Raw genomic sequence first — 17816 nt, forward strand, 5'->3', positions numbered from 1 at the left:
TTGCATTCACACATTTCTCTGAAGAAGTCTATTCTGATATAGCAACATGAATGCCTGGACATAGGGGATCTCATCCTATTTTTCTTCTCGTTTACAAAATAGTTTCAGCTGTAAGATAATAGTGTAATTTAGAGATTCATTCTCTGGCCAGTGTTCCCCTGAATCTCTGGTTCTGCAAGACACAGCTCACAGGGCTACATTGGTGTATGCAAGTGGAATTCCCCATATTATTAAGGCCTATAACAAAGTAAGTATTCACTTCTAGCTTGAGCAATTTTAAATACGTCCTAGGATTAGATGTTTTTTTTTTATAAAGAGAACAAATAGTTACCAGATCTATTGGTAAACTTTGTATGCTTTTAAAGTTTGCCAGCACCAAGTCAGACACAACAGAGCAGACAACAGGAGGGGTTGGGTGGCCTAGACTTTCTGTTATGCCTTGGACCCTCAAAAGGGGCGAATGTGAGGTCTACTCAGTATGGTTGAGATAAGCAGAACAGCTACCTTGAGTTAGGCCAGGTCAATCTTCCAATGCCCACTCCTTCAAGGTCAGTTGAGTTGACCTCCCACTCTTCCTGTGAGACAACACACAGACTCAACGAGTAACAAATAGTTTTAAACAAACTAGCAAAAGAAACATAAAACTGTCTCCCTCTTTTGAGATCGACAAACTTGTTAAGATTTCTCAGGAATCACCTCCCTCTTTTGTTCCTCCAGTCCAGTAGAGGATTGTTTTCCTGGGGTCATCACCTGTGAAACCTTACTAGAGGACGTCTTCAATTTCCAAAACCAGACAAATTCCACATCCAGACTTTTTCGATTCCTTGTTTTTTACACTGCAAACAAAAGTGCCATAGGTCTGTAGCAGTGGGTCCCAGACTGCCATCCAGCTTCTGCCTTTGAGACACCTCATCTGGGGGCCTGGTGGAAAGCCCCAGGCTGGGAAGTCACCAAACCCACGGCAAAATCATTCCTTCGTAGCCGCCAAAAACTGTTACCAAACTCAAGGGGTTCCTTTTGCCTGCACGCATCAAAGCCAAACAAGACACAGACAGGACTTTGCAGCAAAGAAAGTAGAAGTTTTTTTAAAAAAATGGCACCAAGCCTGGAGACACAGGTGAGCTAGTGCCCAAAGACCTGGCTCCCTGATGGCCTCTAGGGGATAAGTTATGTAAGAGAAAACTCATTAATAGCTAAGGGAGTTGGAGTCCTGGGCTCTTCTGGTTGGCAGGGGCTGGGGTAGGAGGTAGTGGATCATTGCATCAGGTCCTGATGTTAGTTATGACATTGTTCTGTCTGGTTTCAAGAGGATGTTGGGAGGGTCGTTCTGCCTTCAAGGGTGTGGAGCTGCAAGATGTCGTCTTTACTTTGACCTAAACTCTATTTCTGTGGTCAACAGACCTGAGACTTTGTTCCTAAGATTGTTTGATGCTGACCTAAGGGCTTAATGATTAAGCGAGTGGTCATACAGTACACAGAATGATAAGAAAAGAAAAGAAGCAAGTGAGCCCAAGGCCAGTTTGAATCAAGAAGAAAGAGAAAAGAAAAAGTCATTTTAAAGAAATGAAGATTTGCACAGTTGCAGGAGAAAACCATATTTTTTTTTTAAAAAAAACCTTTTTATTTTAAATTAATTTTAGACCTACAGAAACATTGCAAAAATAGTAGCTTCCACATATTCTTCACCCAGCTTCCCCTAGTGTTAACATCTTAAATAACTATAGTGCAATTGTCAGAACCAAGAAATTAACATAGGCAGAATAGTATTAAACTAAAGACCTTATTCAAGTTTTACCAGTTTTTACATTAATATCCATTTTTTCTGCTCTAGCATCCTATCTAAGATCCTATCCAGGATCCTGTGTTAATTTTGCTTTTATTTTCCCTTAGTTTTTTGTAGCCTAGAAATATTCCTCAGCTTCCTTATCTCTCATTTTGGGTTTATCTTTTGTTTTCTCATGACAGCACTGTTTTTTTTGTTTGTTTTTTTTTTGTTTGTTTGTTTGTTTGTTTGGTGAGAACACCACAGAAATGTTTGTGTCCTCCTTAGTTTCTCCTTAGTGCATCATCTCACGAAGTTCATGATACAGATATTGATATTTCTTATTATCAATGATGTTTACCTTGGTGACTTGGTAAGGTGGTTTCTGCCTGGTTTCTCTAGTATGAAGTTGCTACCTTTCTCTTTGTAGTTAATAAGTATCTTGGGGGAGATACTTTTAGGTAATGTAAATTCTGTTCCTTCTCAAACTTTCACCCACTAATTGTAGTATTCATTGAACCTTATCTACAACAATTATTACAGTGGTGTTTGTCTAACAGGGATGGTCTATTTCTCTCTCCCCTTCTACATTTATTAATTGGAATTCTACTATACAGATAACCTGTCCTTTCTCCCTCATTTATTTAATTGATCGTTTATTTATATTAGCATAAATTCATGAATGTATGTTTTCTCTGGGTTATAATCCAGTACTATCATTACTCATTTTATTGCTCAAATTGTTCCAGTTTTAGAAACCATGATTTGTTGTTTAGTTTATTATTTCACTTACTCCTATCTTTCCTTTCAGTATGATATTTGAGAGGAGATCGAAAAGGTCAGCAGGCTTCTCAGCCCTGTGGTTAAACAGAATTATGCCTATTAATGTAGAGATCTCCGAAGGAGAGGAACCCACCACTTCCTTCGCCAACCCATTCCGATGTTGAAACTGATGTTGCTCAGAAATGTTTTTCGAATTGAATCATGCTCCTTCTAAAATTTATTTGATTTTATTCCATTTCTAGTAGAGACAAAAACTTACTGGGAGGCTACTTCTTGATATATTATTAGCATTTAGATATTCCTAGGGTTAGTTTGATAGAAACCAAGACCTCATCACCTGCTTTTTCTATGGTTCACTTTGTTTCATGCGTATGTTTGGGGAGCATAGTTGTCCTTACTAACAACCTCACGTGGGTCTTAAAACTTACATGGTCTCATGAATAAAAACTCCTGAATACTGATTCTAGTGTGGCCTTCTTCCAGGTTTTCTGACCCTGCACCCAGGAGACCAACGGATGATGGTGACATGAGGTAGACAGAAGGCTAGTCCGAGAAGTTGGGGTGAACTGTCACTAACAGTCTACCAGCGGTTCCCATACTTTTTAAAAGTTTGATCAATTTAGACAGGGCAAAAGACCTACCACATCCATTCCCATGTTATAGAGAAAAAGAAACTGGGTAAAAAAGAACTGGAGAGAAACAAAATAACAGTCAAAATGGTAATTTGGCGGCAGTTATATAAGAACAATAAGATCAACAGATAAAACTAAACATTCTTTTATACAAGAGCAGCAACTCAAAAGCAACTCAAGCTGACCCTAATCATGCCTAATGATCACTGAGTCTTTCCTGGAAACTGGGGCTTCCAACTGTTAGCATGTATGAGGACCGTGCAGCATTGCCAAACGCTGCATGGTATCCCAACTTCTTAGAATACTGAATTGGAGTCCTCAGTAAACTCCCGTTTTCTGGTAATTTTAGATTACAAGTGCTAGAGTTTCCAATGCTCAGTAGCTCAATTAATAGGTCATTAGTAAGTATCCCTCAACAATAAGTGAAAATGGAAATTTAATAGTATTGCTTATAAAAATGGACTTTTTTTGAATGAATTTACAGCCTCTCTCAGATGACTCTTTTGTTCTATTGCCTCACACAGTTAAATTGAATGGCTGGATGGTTAGAGGGGAGAGGAAAAGGGACAGCTGAAATAAAAGAATAATCATCTCCACCAGGCTCCGGAGGTATTATCCTGAAGTGCTTGCCTCATGCCCTGCTTCCTTGCCCTAGAGGTGGATGAGGGATGAGAGAAATAGAAGCTCCCTTAGACTCTGCTTTACCTTCCTTTCCACTCCTCTCGGGCCTTTCACACTCATTTTTCTTGTCCCATTGTCATCTACCCTCGCTCTCACTCCTACCCCTTGCCGTTCCTACTGTCTGGTCAAACCCCAGTCTTGCTTTGGGGTCTCTCCATCCCATCCTCTTCCCTGCTCACTGTGAATAATTCCTTAAAGATAAATACTAGCTACCTTTTGAGGGTTTGCTATGTATTAGGCCCTTTACATATAGTACGTATTATCTCCTGAAACCTCACACACGCTTCGCAAGGAATATTCTCCTCTTTTTATGGATGAGAAAACAAGACTCTCAGAAGTTGAACATTTTGCTCAAGGCCACAAACTGGAAGGTGACAGAAGCAAGACTCGGCCTTCGGCCCATCTGACTTCAAAGCCTGCGCAGCTTTCCACAGCACTGCGCTGCGGCCAGTGGCCGGAACCTTCTCCTGGTCCTCCTGCCTGACTCCGGCTGAATGAATGATTCTCTGCTCGCCACAGCTGCCTCCTTGGGCTCTTCGCGCGCTAAAACAAAATCCTCCGGACTATCTCCGCCTTCTCTTTGAAGCCAGCTCTTCACAGGCTTAGGGCTTTGCTTTGTTTTAAACACTGACACTTTCTTGTCTTTATTGGTTTTAAAATGTATTTAAAATTCAACTCCAGCACATTACTTAAAATCCCAACAGTACTGAAGCTTAAAAAGCAAAAGTGAATAATATCTTTTTACTTCATCTCCTAACCCCAACCCTACTCTCCAAACATAACTACTATGAACCATTTAGTGAATATTTTTTCCAGTATGTGTGTGTGTGTGTGTGTGTGTGTGAGCGTGTTTGTGTGTGTGCCCATGCGCACACGCTTAGGAAGTTTCTAAAATCTACGTATCTTTATTCCGTACCAAATGATAAACTGTAAAAAGGTAAGATAAATGTACTTTTAAATTAATCTACACAGCATCTGACCAAAGAAACCTATTCTTGACGGATTTATGGGAGCGCGTGAGTTGGAGAAAGGGGTGGAAGGTTGGATCCCTCTAGAAAGACCCAGAGGTCACCAAGAGGGAAGAGCTTGTGAGCTACAGGATGGAAAGCATGCCGCAGACAAGCTCACAAGCAACTGGCCCGACCTCCCAGGGTGTGCACACGCTCCCAGGGCTGTGAAATCACTCATGTGTGAGTTGTTTGGTGGGGAGGGAGAGGAGAGCGGGGAAGGCGGAGGCAAGAGGGGGGAATGTGGGCTGGGCCAAGTTTAGAATTACAAGTGTCACAGAGGAGTTGGAACCATACTTTAAATAGCCAGCACCTTCCCCTTCCCCCTTAGACAATTCTTCTCCCCCTGACTGGACTTCTGGCAGCAACTGCACTAAGGCTGGTAACATTTTCTTCTCTTTTTCTGTTTCTGGGTCTTAGACTACAGGTGATGGGATCCATAGTACTTACAACCAAAGGAATTTTTGATCCTCTCCTAGAAAATATGTTTCTGACATTTATGTATGCATATACAAAACTTACATGCTATTTGCTTTCTGAAACTTCAGTGGCCGTTGACTTAAGTGACAATATGATTTGGAGAAAGAGAACCCTAGATTGAGAGGAAAGACATTCGGGTTCAGTTCTAAGTAAATAAAGGCTTTCTTCTCCATGAAATGAGACAAGGTTGAAAAATTAAAAGGGTATAAAAATTTTGACAGGATCGAAAAAGAAATTTGAGTGCCTGTTACTCTTCTACATGCTTTCACATATATAAAACCTCATTTGATCCTTATAACTAAGTGTGTTCTATCATTCTCACTTTTACAGATCAGCAAACTAAGGCTCAAAGCAATTAATTAACTTCCCTGAAGTCAGGAAATGAGTGATATGGCACAAAGTAAAAATTTGAATCCTGGCTTGTCTGACTCTGTATCTTGCGTCCTTTCACCTGCACAAAGCTACCTCCGAGAAGTGGTATCCTAATGAGGCCAAGGGACCCAGATTAGGGCTACTGTCTCTTCTGGGGTCTGGGAGGATAAAGACGTGAAGGGAGATGATGTTCCATCATTGGAAGACATCCATCAGATGGTAAAGGGAGGCCCAGAATCAGCACAAGACATTAGGTAACCTTCTCTAAAGGGGAAAGTTTCTTGGAAGCAGCTGCTTGGGTTTCTCCTTCTAAATCCACAAACAATCTTTGGAGCCCATTCTCCAATTTGTCAAATAAGTGAAGACTTGTTTGATAAAGATCCCTGACTTTCTGGATCCCTCAGGTAACTCAGCGAGGCAGGCAGAGCTGCAGGAGAGTCTGTGCCCCAATGGAGCTCCTGCTGAGAAAGTTCTGTTAACATTAACTTCACTCAAGGTGTAGAAAAAAGTTTATCTGCCTACTTCTCCAGAAAAGACATCACTGTATAAAATCAAGGGTGAGTCCTTAGAGGATCCTTATATTAGATATGCCGATAAACCTAGGCAGCCGTGTAATTAAGGTGGTAATTGTAAGAGCAGGAGTGGAGTGGGTTCGAGTCCTGGCTGTGCATACTAGCCATATGGTAGCGAACGTGTTATTTAACCTCTCTGAGTTGCAGCCTCCTCATTTGCAGAACAGAGCTAATGCTGCTTACATCTCAGGGTTGTTATGCGGATTAAATGAAATAAATGTATGTAAAGTGCTTAGACTGCATAGTACATGCTCACTAAATGTGAGCCATATCCAATCTTATCCTCAACCCTAATAAGTATCTAGAATAGGGCAATGAAGGGTTTAGAACTGTTGCTCTTTATTTATAGAAGACAACTATTATTGTTGTCTTCTCTACAATAATAGTTTCCTGCATTTCTCATCACCAAAAAGGAAAAGAGCCCGCCCATAGTTCTTTCTCTTATGTCGATTTCAGAGAGAGAGAGGGAGTAGCTGGAAAGATCAGCTCGTCTTATTCAGAGCTCTTGGTCCCACTCGACCTCTCTCATTGTTTTGGAAGGATTTTTAAAAAATTAGTTTTTATTTTCATATTACAAAATAAAACATGTTCTTTGATAAAAATGTAGAAAATATAAATAAGAAAAATATTCCTATAATCAGCCACTGAGAGAAAAACATTTTGTGGAACATCCAAATCTTTCAATGCATATAAATGTGAAATCTGTTTTCAAGCATAATCATATTGAATGTCCTATTTTATAACTGTTTTCACTTTACACATTATGAATGCCTTTTCATTTCATTACATTTTCTTCTGCAATACAATTTTAATGATTATATAGTAGTCCATTGTATATGTGTGCCATAATTTATTAATCTATTTACCATTTTGAACACTTATGCACTTTCTAATTTTTTGTTGTTATGAACAGTGAACATCCTCAAGGCCAAATTTTTACCCACAGCCACAGCTATTTCCTTAGAGTAAATTCTTGCAATGAAAATTGGTGGTTTTGAGGATAATATAAAAATCTCATCCCTTCAATGGCCCCCAGATTACAGAACAGAGAAACTGAAGTGCATGCTAATACAGACAAGGCTAGTTGTCGGGTGGCAGGGAGAACTTAGACAACCTAAGATTTGTGTGAATGCTTCCATGTTCACAAACCCCAACCCAAGAGAACCTGCATAGTAGAAGGAACATCTGTTCTTCAGTATCAGTCTTTCTTTATGAAACAAGAAAGGAATATATATATTTCCAGCAGCTGTCACCCAGCCTTTACCAAATAAGAGACACTAAGGAGGACATGGTTCTACAGACAAAGAAGTAGAAATTCAGTCTCTGCCAGTACATTTATTCTATTGGGAATTGCTGGTGAAGAAGAGGGGAGGGCTTTCCTTCAAGAATTCCCAACAGTAATGGTGTGCCCTACTTGTTTTCCAGGTGGGATGGATAGCAGGGTCTTGCGCACAACCAGTAATGGAGAGACAAAGCCAGTGTACCCAGTCATGGAAAAGGCGGAGGAAGATGGCACCCTGGAACGAGGGCACTGGAACAACAAGATGGAGTTTGTGTTGTCCGTGGCCGGGGAGATCATTGGTCTAGGCAACGTCTGGAGGTTTCCCTATCTCTGCTACAAAAATGGGGGAGGTAAGAGCCACTACGCCACCCCCACCAACCCCTGGAAGGAGGATTTCTCCATCTCCTGCACTCACTGCCCCTCTGGAGAGTGCCATAGGCACATAGAATGCTGGAGTGGGAAGGACCCTTTCTTAGAAGTCATTAAGGACATTCCAGGAGTCTGAGACTGAGGCAGATCACATGACTTTCCCAGGGGCTTTCTAGTGTAGCATGGCATCATGGAAATACGAGTGCAGGCCTGGAACGAGAGGGATCTGTGGTTTGGATTCTGGCTCCGCTACTTATTCTTTGTATAATCTTGGATGAGTTGCTTGAGTCCTCAGAGCCTCAACTGCTGCTCCTGTAAATCAAGATAGTAATACCTACCTTTCAAGGTTGCTGTAAGGATTAGAGATAATGTGTGCAGAGTGCTTAATAAATGGTAGCTATGTTGAAGATGATGTTGATGCCCACTGTCCTGTGGTCTTGAGATTCCTTAGCTGTGGCTTTGTGTCTTCCTTCTATTCTACTGGCACCATGACCTTCCCTAAGCCACTCATTCCCCAACTTCCATCTGTGTCATAACCTTTGATACTAGTGGCTCTCCCTTTAAACATTTCCCACTGAAAATATGTGTCAGGGGAGCATTAACTCTCTTTACATTAACTCTAGTTCTTTACTGGCTTCTCGTTCTCCTCTATTCCTACCCCTTAGGGTAACTCCTCTACTCCCACAGTAGTGGTAGTGATCTTTCTACACTGACCCCCTTTCAGGGAATCCCAGATCACTAAGGGAAGCCTCAGAGGGGTTCCTCAGGTAGGGAAGGTTCTGACTGTGCAATGAATTGGGAAGATCTCCTTGGTAAAGCTTATAAGGGTTGGGCTCCCAGGTATGTATTTAAAGTGAGGCTAAAGTCTGGGTTGGAGGAAGGAGAAATGCGGATTGAGACATGGGAGGAAATGCTGAAGGAAGTGGTAACTGCATGTGCCACAAGGATTGGAGGGTACCCTAATACAGCACCTACCCTTATGCAGGAGAGTAGGAGCCTCCAAGTGCATTAAATCTAACATGAAGGGCATGAGTCTAACAATGATTTTGAAGGGAGAAAACCTACAATGCACAGTGGATTGGGAGGACTGGGAGAGAACACAGATAGATGCTCTGAGCCCATAGTCTTATTCTCAGGATTGTGGCCATTGGGGATTAGCTCTGGGATTGGAAGTTGCCTTGTATTTTCCCAGAGGGATGGGATCAGCTGGTATGTCCTTTCTCCCCATGCATTTCTGACCATAAATCTGAAATCATAGGACTTTGCTCAGTCTGCATTGTGAAGGAAGGAGGGAGGTCTTCCCACTTCTGACCTAGTGCTGGACACTCTGCATGCTTGTTTAGGAATTTAGGCCTGAGCCCCCTCCCTTCAGAGAACCGAGTGGAGGGCTGGGGCTGGTCGAAGGAAAAGGAGTCTGGGGGCTAAGCTGGGGGAAAAGGAGTCTGTATCAGGAACCTAGTAACCAGCTTAGCTCTTCACGTGGCAGAAAGCTTAGGTGGTGAGCAGCTTTCCCCAAGCCTCTCTGGAATGGGGTAAAGGTTGGCCTGGGAATTAGCAGGGATGTCACGAAGAGGCGGGAGAGAGCAGTTTCCAGGTCTAGTGCAAAACCAGTAGGCTGGAAAGGGGGAGGTGAAAGGCAGCAGTGACAGGAGCAGTGGAGGGTGTGGGGCTCACCCTGTGGAGGTGAGGTGGTCTAGCAGTGTTTGGTTCTGAGCTCTGCTTCAGGGCTCTGTGGTAAGTTCGTGCAGACCTAAGAGTGTGTGACTGTGCCTTGGGTGGAAAGGCGGGCCCGAGAAGAAAAGCATACCCGTGGCTCTTGGTTTTTCACATGGGTGCTTGCAGCAGAAGGTGAAAGCAGGAGGGTGGCTGCTGTGGCTCCTGGACAGAGCCTGCCGCCAGCACGTGGGTCACGGTTGATGGCAGATAGGTTTTAGGGGTCCTTGATTCAGTCACGTTCTCTTCATTTAGTACCTACACCACCACCCACAATCTCTTCTGTTGGTCAAGCACGGAGCCTTAGGACCCCTCTTCTCTTTCCTTGATGGACAACAACAGCTGGAGGGAAATGTTCTGAGGGGCTTTGAAGCTAGAGGCTGATGCCTGGGTTTTCTCCAGGGGCATGAGTCATCCAGGGCCACCAGGTGATTTATGGAAAGGCTCTTTTGCCAAGGTAAGGGGGACTAACCAAGAATGCGTATGGTCGTTAGGCACCCAGAAATGCCTCTTTTTCTGTTTTTCTGTTCGTGCCTGTGTGTTCCCAGTGGTTTAACCCTTCTGTCACCATTTAACTCCCCTCACCTCCCAAGCAAAACAAGCTCCTACGGAGAATGGGTCCTAATGCTTTATCTAGTCGTCTCCTTGTCTCTTTGTTGAAAAGAGATTGATGCCTCTTTATGACAGGACACTTTGCTGTCACTGTGGGGAAGTAGGGTGAAGGGAATGGAGGTCATTTAATTGGTTTGATCCTTTTCCTTCTAGTTCAGTGTTTTTATTTAAACCTGTGACCCTTAGACTGTAACTGGGCTCTCGGGGGATGAGAGAAATGTTCTGAGTAAGTTCTGGAGAAGGATGTTGGGGTGCTCCAGGGTGTACCATGCTCAGGTAATGTATGCTATCAATCTGCTTCTGGGCCCGTTCTCTTACTTCGTAGCTTTAAATAGCTGATTTTGTGCTTGAGGGGGAGGATAAGCTAGGGACTTTATTATTATTAATATTTGTTCAGTGGGGAGTTCAGGGATGAAAGTTTTTCCAAAGCATAATTTCAGTTTCAAACTAAAAATACCAGTGATGTCTTCTTTGGTTCCTTCCAGCTTTAGCATTTGGTAGATCCAGTCTGAAGTGAGCTCCAGAGCGAGACAAGGGTGGGAGCAAGATTACGATCAAAGAACAGGTAAACAGTTTGAAACAGGAGCACTTTGAAAACCAGAGTTGCTGAGAAACCGGTATAAAGAAGCCCACTTAAAATCAGAAGCAGCTAGTAGGCTTTTTAGAGAGATCTATGGGAGGGATGGCTGCCTCAGTCATCTCCTAGGTAAATATCCTCCCTGCCAATCCATCCCAAGCACCTGCCTCATCCTAATGACTTTCTAGAGTCTTCAATTGGCTTTTACTCTAATGACATGGGGAGTCATATCAGGGTTTTGAGCAGGAGTAGCATGATCTTATATTTTAAAATTATCTCTCTGACTGCTGTATTGAGAACTGATTATAGGGGAGTAAGGGCAGAAGCAGACCAAAAGGTTACAAATCCCAGAGTCATGCTTGATTCCCTTCTTTCTTTCATAACTCTTGGCTCTACCCACATGACCAGATCCTGGGTGCTTCAAAACACGGACCTTTCAGCTGGAAGTTCTCCAGCTCCCTGGACCCTGGCTGCCAGCAGATTGAGTTCCTTAACACCCAGAATACCTGGGACTGGTGACCTCACATGAGATATGCAGAAGCTGACACATCTCATCACCTTCACTGCTACCTCCAGCTCTAAGCGAACCAACAATTTAGCCTGAGCGATTCAAAGGAAGGCATTGCAGTTACTGAAATGTGCAAGGCCATGAGAGGAACAGATTTTAAGAGAAAAATAAGGAGCTGAGTTTTGGGAATGTCGAGTTGAGATACCTATTATATATCCAAGTGGAGATGTCAACTAGGCAATAGCACATGTGAGTCTAGCATCTGTGAGAGAGCCCTCGACTGGTTATGTAAATTTGAGAGTTATTAGATTTTGATTGCACAGGAGAGCGAGGACCTTTAAAGATCTGAGGGAAGAGGAATCAGCAAAAGAGACAGGAAGTGAGACCAGTAAAAGAGGATGAAAACCAAGAGAATGAAGTGGTTTAGAGGCAAGTGAAGCGATGCTGTCAGGAAGGAGGGGAAGATAACTACATGAAATGTAGATAGGTTAAGAAAGATGAGGAGCTGATTGTTGGTTTTAGCAGTATGGGAGTCACCAATGACCTTGTAAGAGCAGTTACAGTGGAGTGTGGGACAAAGACTGGTTGCAGTGGGTTCAAGATCATGGGGAAGAGAAGAATCAGAAATAGGAAATATGGGTTATTTGGGCAAAACTCAGGGATAGGTGAAGTTCATCCCTTCTTTCCATATTCTCCCTCCCGTGGGGGTGAGAGGATAAGCTGACATGAGTACTGCATAGTAATAATAGTGTGCCCCTTCAGCAGTAGTTGGAATGGGTCACGACTGGTGAAGTTGCTAAGAAGCTGCACATCTGAATTATTTCTCCAGCTCTCTAGCCTCCAATCTCTGGAGAGAAAAGCAAACGTGACCTTCCACCAGGGCCTGTCACACTAAAGCTCTAGCCATGGGAATGAGGAGATTCTGACTAACAGAAGAGGCATGATGAGGGGGAGATGGTAGGAGAGGGTTTTGGCAATACAGTGTGACTCTGTCAGGAGGGAATTTGAATTACTTACCTGCCAGTCTCAACTCAGACCAAAACAGATTATCGGCCAACAATTTTATACCTAATCTTTAAGTCCAGGTTGTGAAAACCAGGGTCAGAGGTCACCTGTGCCGAGAATCTTTGTATTTGCTGGTCTTAGACAACCAGCTAGAGCCCATCTGTCGTGTGAAGACCGGTGCTCCCTTCTGTCTTGCCCCCTTCCAGCCTTCTTCCCTTCTCATCTTCAGTCCCTGAACACTCAGACCCTGGGTGCTTCAGGAGACGGGCCTTTCAGCTGGAAGCTCTCCAGCTCCCTGAACCCTGGTTGCCAGCAGACTGAGTTCCTCAACGCCCAGAATGCCTGGGACTGGAGACTCCATGTGAGGCTACAACAGAATGTACTACAGCTGGACATCTCAGAACTAGGGGTCTTACAGGGTAAAGACTGTGGAGGAAGGGCAGAAACAAAATAAACCTCAGCTCTAGACTGCAGGGGGAGAGCTTAGGGGCACCTGTGTAAAGGGCATTAAATGACAAGTGGCATGGGGGAAAACGGTTCTCCTTGATGTTGTTTATAGACACTAAAGAACAAAGAGAAACAAGGAACACTTTCCTTCATATAAGGGTAAAGTTATTTTAGTAGTATGTGATAATTTGGTATCATTTTTAGTTAATTAGCTAATGCCCAGTATTGATCAGACTAGTGTTGATACAGCATATATTCATGCTCACTGCTGTGTTGCTCATGTGGACTGTCATCAGTTTATATCTTTAAAAATGTTACCTGGGACATTACAGGTGACACCACAGAGTGCACTTCTCTTGAGAAGGGTGACCAGCAGAATGATTACTTTCTAGGATGGACGTGTGCTCTCTCCCGTCCACAGGGAAGAATGCCAGGACATTTTAGAATCTGGGGAAGGAGAGGAACATGGTGGACATGGGGGAGCAGGTAACTGTGAACTCCATGGTTCTCCAGGACTAACTCTGTATTCTAATGGTGGTGACTGGGGAAGGGTGGGGAAAGAGGCAGAGCGCCCTACAGGACGCCCCATCTGCACTTGGGCTCCTCTTGAGCCCCACTTTTAGGGCCAGTGGCTCTGCCTGGCAGATATGGACCTTGTCTCTTGTGGCTGGCTGCCCAGGTGCTCGAGGAGGAAGAGGAGGAGGGGAGCAGAACTGATCACAGGACCTGCTGCTGTTAAATACTGAATTGGCTTGCTGGGAAACAGCAGGCGGCAGGAAGATGGGGAGGAGGGGCTTGTGCCAGGCTGCAAACTCTCTCCTCTCTCGCTCTCTCTCCTCTCTCTTTCTGCAATGTTTCCACCTCTGGGCAGTGACCAGTCATATCAGCTACTGGGTTATCTCGTCCCTAGTTTTTCCCTCATGCCCAACAAGTCTTGGGATGATTTGTGCACTTATTAGAATGAATTGCTTATGACCTTGATTTCTTTGCCCTTGTGGTAATTGTTTCCCTCAGCACCAGAATTGTAGATGCAGAGACTTGGAAGGTGGAGAACTGGAGAACGTTATTCCCCATGAACGTTTATTTGAAACAGTTTCGATAAGGTAGAATTGATTTACAATAAATTGTACATATTTAAAGTGCATAATTTGATAAGTTTTGACATATGTATACACCCTTGAAATCATTGCCACAGCCAAGATAATGAACATATCCATCACCCCAAATTCCCTCCCGTCCCTTTCTCCTACCTCTAACCTCAACCGCCCCATCCCAGTGCATCCACAGAACTGTTTTTTCCCTCAGCTTATTTTGATATGTTATTGATACATAATGTATGTAAATTTAACATGTACAGCATGATGACTTAATGCACATCTATATTGTGAAATGATTACAACAATATGGGTAGTTAACACCTCCATTCTCTCATGTAATTACCATTTTTTTGTGGCAATAACATTTAAAGTCTATTCTCTTAACGAGTTTAATACTGTACAATACAGTATAGTTCCCTGTAGTCATCATGCTATACGTTAGATCTCAAAAATTTATTCATCTTGTAGTTGGAAGTTTGTACCCTTGACCAGCATGTCTCCGTTTCTCCCAACCCCCAGCTTCCGGCAACCGCTATTCCACTCTGTAGTTCTATAGGTTTGGCTTTTTCTGATTCTGCCTGTAAGTGAGATTATATGGTATTTTGTCTTTACCTGACTTATTTCACTTAGGATAATGCCCTCGAGGCCCATCCATGTTGCCGTAAAAGGCAGGATTTCTTTAGTTTTTTGTGGTTGATTAATATTCCATTATATGTATCACAGTTTCTTTATATATATGCCACCTTTTCTTTTTCCATGCATCTATTGATGGCCATTTATCCCATGCCTGTTTTCTGTCACTCTACGTTAGTTTGAATTTCTTAAAATTCTATATAAATGGAATCATGCAATATACACTTTATCTGGCTTCTTTCACTCAACATAATTATTTTGACATTCATGTTTTTCATGTGTCAGTAGCGTATTCCTTGTTACTGCTGAACAGTATTTTATTACATGGGTCTATTACAAATTATTCATCTATTCTCTTGTTGAGGGGCATTTGGGTTGTTTCCAGGTTTTAGCTATTACAGATAAAATTGCTAAAAACATTTGTGTACAAGTCTTTGTATAAACAAATCTTTCATTTCCCTTGAGTAAATATACCTAGGAGTGGCATGACTGGGTTATCTGGTAAGTGCACTTTTAACTTTTTAAGAGCACTTTTCCAAAATGGTTGTACCATTTTATATTCCTGCCAGCAGTGTATGAGAGTGCCAATTTTTTCACTTTCTTGTCAGTACTTGGACAGTCTTTTTAATTGTAAATTTTCTAGTTGGCATGTAATAACATCTCAGTGTCATTTAAATTTATATTTCCCTAATGACTTATGATGTTGAGCATCTTTTCATGTGCTTCTTTACAACCCATTTACCTTCTTTAGTGAAAACCAAATCTTTTGACCATTTGAAAAAATGGTTGGTTGTTTTCTTACTATTCAATTTTGAGACTTCTTTATATGTCCTGGATACAAGTCCTTTATCAAATATGCATTTTGAAAATATTTTTCCTCATTCTGTCTTAAAATTTTTCCTCTTCCTAACAGTATTTTTGGAAGAGCAAAAGATTTAAACTTTGACAAAGTCCAGTTTAAACAATTTATTCTTTTATGAATCATGCTTTTGATGTCACATGAAAGGAAATCTACTTACCCAAGTCTCATATATTCTTCTAGAAGTTTTATAGTTTTAGGTTTTACAGTTAGGTCTAGGATTCATTTGGGGTTAACTTTTGTATATAATGAAGGTATGGATGAGAGTTTATTTTTGTGTGTGTGTGTATGAATACCCACTTCTTCCAGTGTCATTCATTGCAAGGCTATCTTTTCTTCAATGAATTGCCCTTATGCCTTTGTTCAAAATCAGTTATCCGTATACGTAGAGGCGTATTGCTGTGCTTTACTCTGTTTTATTGATTTATTTGTTTATTTTGATGCCTAAATCACACTGTCTTGATTACTGTAGCTGTATAATAATATGAAAATAAAAAAGAGTGAAGCCTAAAATTAACTCTTCTTCTTCAAAGTTGTTTGGGCATTTTATTTCTTTTGCATTTTCATATAAATTTTAGAATCAGTTAGTCAATTTCTTCTGGGATTTTGATTGGGATTGCAATGAATCTATAGATCAACATAGAAAACAGATTACATCTTAGTAATATTGAGTCTTCTGACTCATGAATAGAAGGGAGTTATGCTTCACTATTTATTTAGGTCTTCTTTATCTTCTCTCAGCAGTTTTGCAGTTGTGAGTGTATGTGTCTTTCACATCTTTCATCATATTTATTTCTAACTATTTTATATTTTTTATGCTATTACAAATGGAATTATTTCTTAAATTGTAATTCATAATTGTTTGTTGCTAGTATATGGAAATACGGTGGGTTTTTGTATGCTTATCTTGTATCCTGCAACCTTGCTAAACTGATTTATTGGTTCTAGTAGCTCTTTGGTACATATCAAAGTTTTTGTCTTTGCTTTTCCTTTTAAAAACATATTGAGATATGACCGACATATGAAAGGGTATGCATATTTAATGTACATGACTTGATGAGTTTGGAGGTAATATCTATCACCTCCAAAAATTTTCTTCTACCTTCTTAAATTTTTTTTTGATAAGAATTCTTAACATAGGCTTTACCTTCTTAGTAAGTTTTTAAGGAAACAATACAGTATTGTTAACTGTAGGCACTCTGGTTTACAGTAGATCTTTAGGACTTACTCATTTTGTGTAACACATCCCCTGTGACCAACACCCCCCTATTTCTTTTATCCTCAGCCCCTGATAACCACCATCTCACTCTGCTTCCACGAGTTCGACTGTTTTAGATTATAAAGCATTTTCTACCTAGACTATGATGTCATTTGAGAATAAAGCAGTTTTATTTCTTCTTTTCCAATATGAATAACATTTAATTGCTTTCTTGCCTTATAGTTTTGGGTAGAATCAATATTGATAGAAACAATGTTGAATAGAAGTGGTAAGAATAAACACTTTTGTCCTGCTCTTCATCTTAGGGGTTAAGCAGTCTCTCACCATTAAGCATAATGTTAACTGTGGGACTTTTTGTAGATATCAGATTGAGGAAGTTCCCTTCTATTCATCATTTGCTGAGAGTTTTTATCAGAAATGGCTGTTGGTTTATTAATATAATAAATTACATTAATTGATTTTTTAAAATGTTAAATCAACCTTGCATTCCTGGGATAAACCCCGGTATATAATGTCTTACCCTTTTTATATATTGTTGGATGTGATTAGGTAAAATTTTGTTTAGAATTTTTGTACCTATGTTCATATAAGATATTAGTCAATAGTTTTCTTGTAATATCTTTGTTTTAGAATGAGTTGGGAAGCATTCCTTTCTTTTAAATTTTCTGAAAGAGTTTATATAGAATTTGTGTTATTTCTTCCTTAAATGTTTAGAGAATTCACCAGTGAATTCATTTGGGCCTGGAGTTTTCTTTGTGGGAAGGTTTTTAACAACAACCAAAAAATTTTTCTTTAATAGAAATAGGGCTATTGATATTATTTATTTCTTTTTGTATAAGATTCAGTAGTTTGTATTTTTTAAGAAGTGTGCCCATTTAACCTAAATTGCTGCATTTATTGACATAAAGTCTTTCATGTATTTTCTTATTATTCTTTTAATAGCTATGGAATCTGTACTCATGATATGTCAAGTAGCTCATTTGTCATACAGGTAATTTGTGTCTCCTAGAAATTTATCAATTTTATTGATTATCTAAATGAATCAGCTTTTAGTTTCATTCATTTTCTCTATAGTTTTCCTGTTTTCTATTTCATTGATTTCCGCTCTGATTTTTTATTATTTCCTTTGACTTAATCTGGGTTTCGTTTGCTTTTATTTTTCTTTCTTAATGTGAAGCTGAAATAATTGTTTTGAGACTTTTATTT

At 40.8% G+C, this 17816-nt stretch overlaps 1 protein-coding gene across 6 annotated transcripts in view; it reads left to right on the forward strand.

Annotated features, from left to right (window-relative positions):
• The first annotated feature begins 5158 nt into the window (after positions 1–5158).
• Positions 5159–17816, forward strand: part of SLC6A13 (solute carrier family 6 member 13) — a 38779-nt gene continuing 26121 nt past the window's right edge. For 3 of the 6 annotated variants that reach the window (XR_001596663.2, XM_016142584.2, XM_016142618.2), the window contains exons 1-2: positions 5159–5243; positions 7715–7921. Coding sequence is in view for 5 of the 6 variants with exons in the window: in XM_016142584.2 (XP_015998070.1) it covers positions 7720–7921 (202 nt within the window). In the remaining variant the exon portion in view is untranslated. Of the gene's footprint in view, positions 5248–5674; positions 5972–6003; positions 6275–7714; positions 7922–17816 lie in introns of those variants that run through there. The other 3 variants (XM_016142592.2, XM_016142608.2, XM_016142599.2) reach the window with 3 other exon arrangements.

The sequence above is a fragment of the Rousettus aegyptiacus genome, unplaced genomic scaffold (genome assembly GCF_014176215.1).
Source record: "Rousettus aegyptiacus isolate mRouAeg1 unplaced genomic scaffold, mRouAeg1.p scaffold_m13_p_2, whole genome shotgun sequence".
Lineage (NCBI taxonomy): Eukaryota > Metazoa > Chordata > Mammalia > Chiroptera > Pteropodidae > Rousettus > Rousettus aegyptiacus.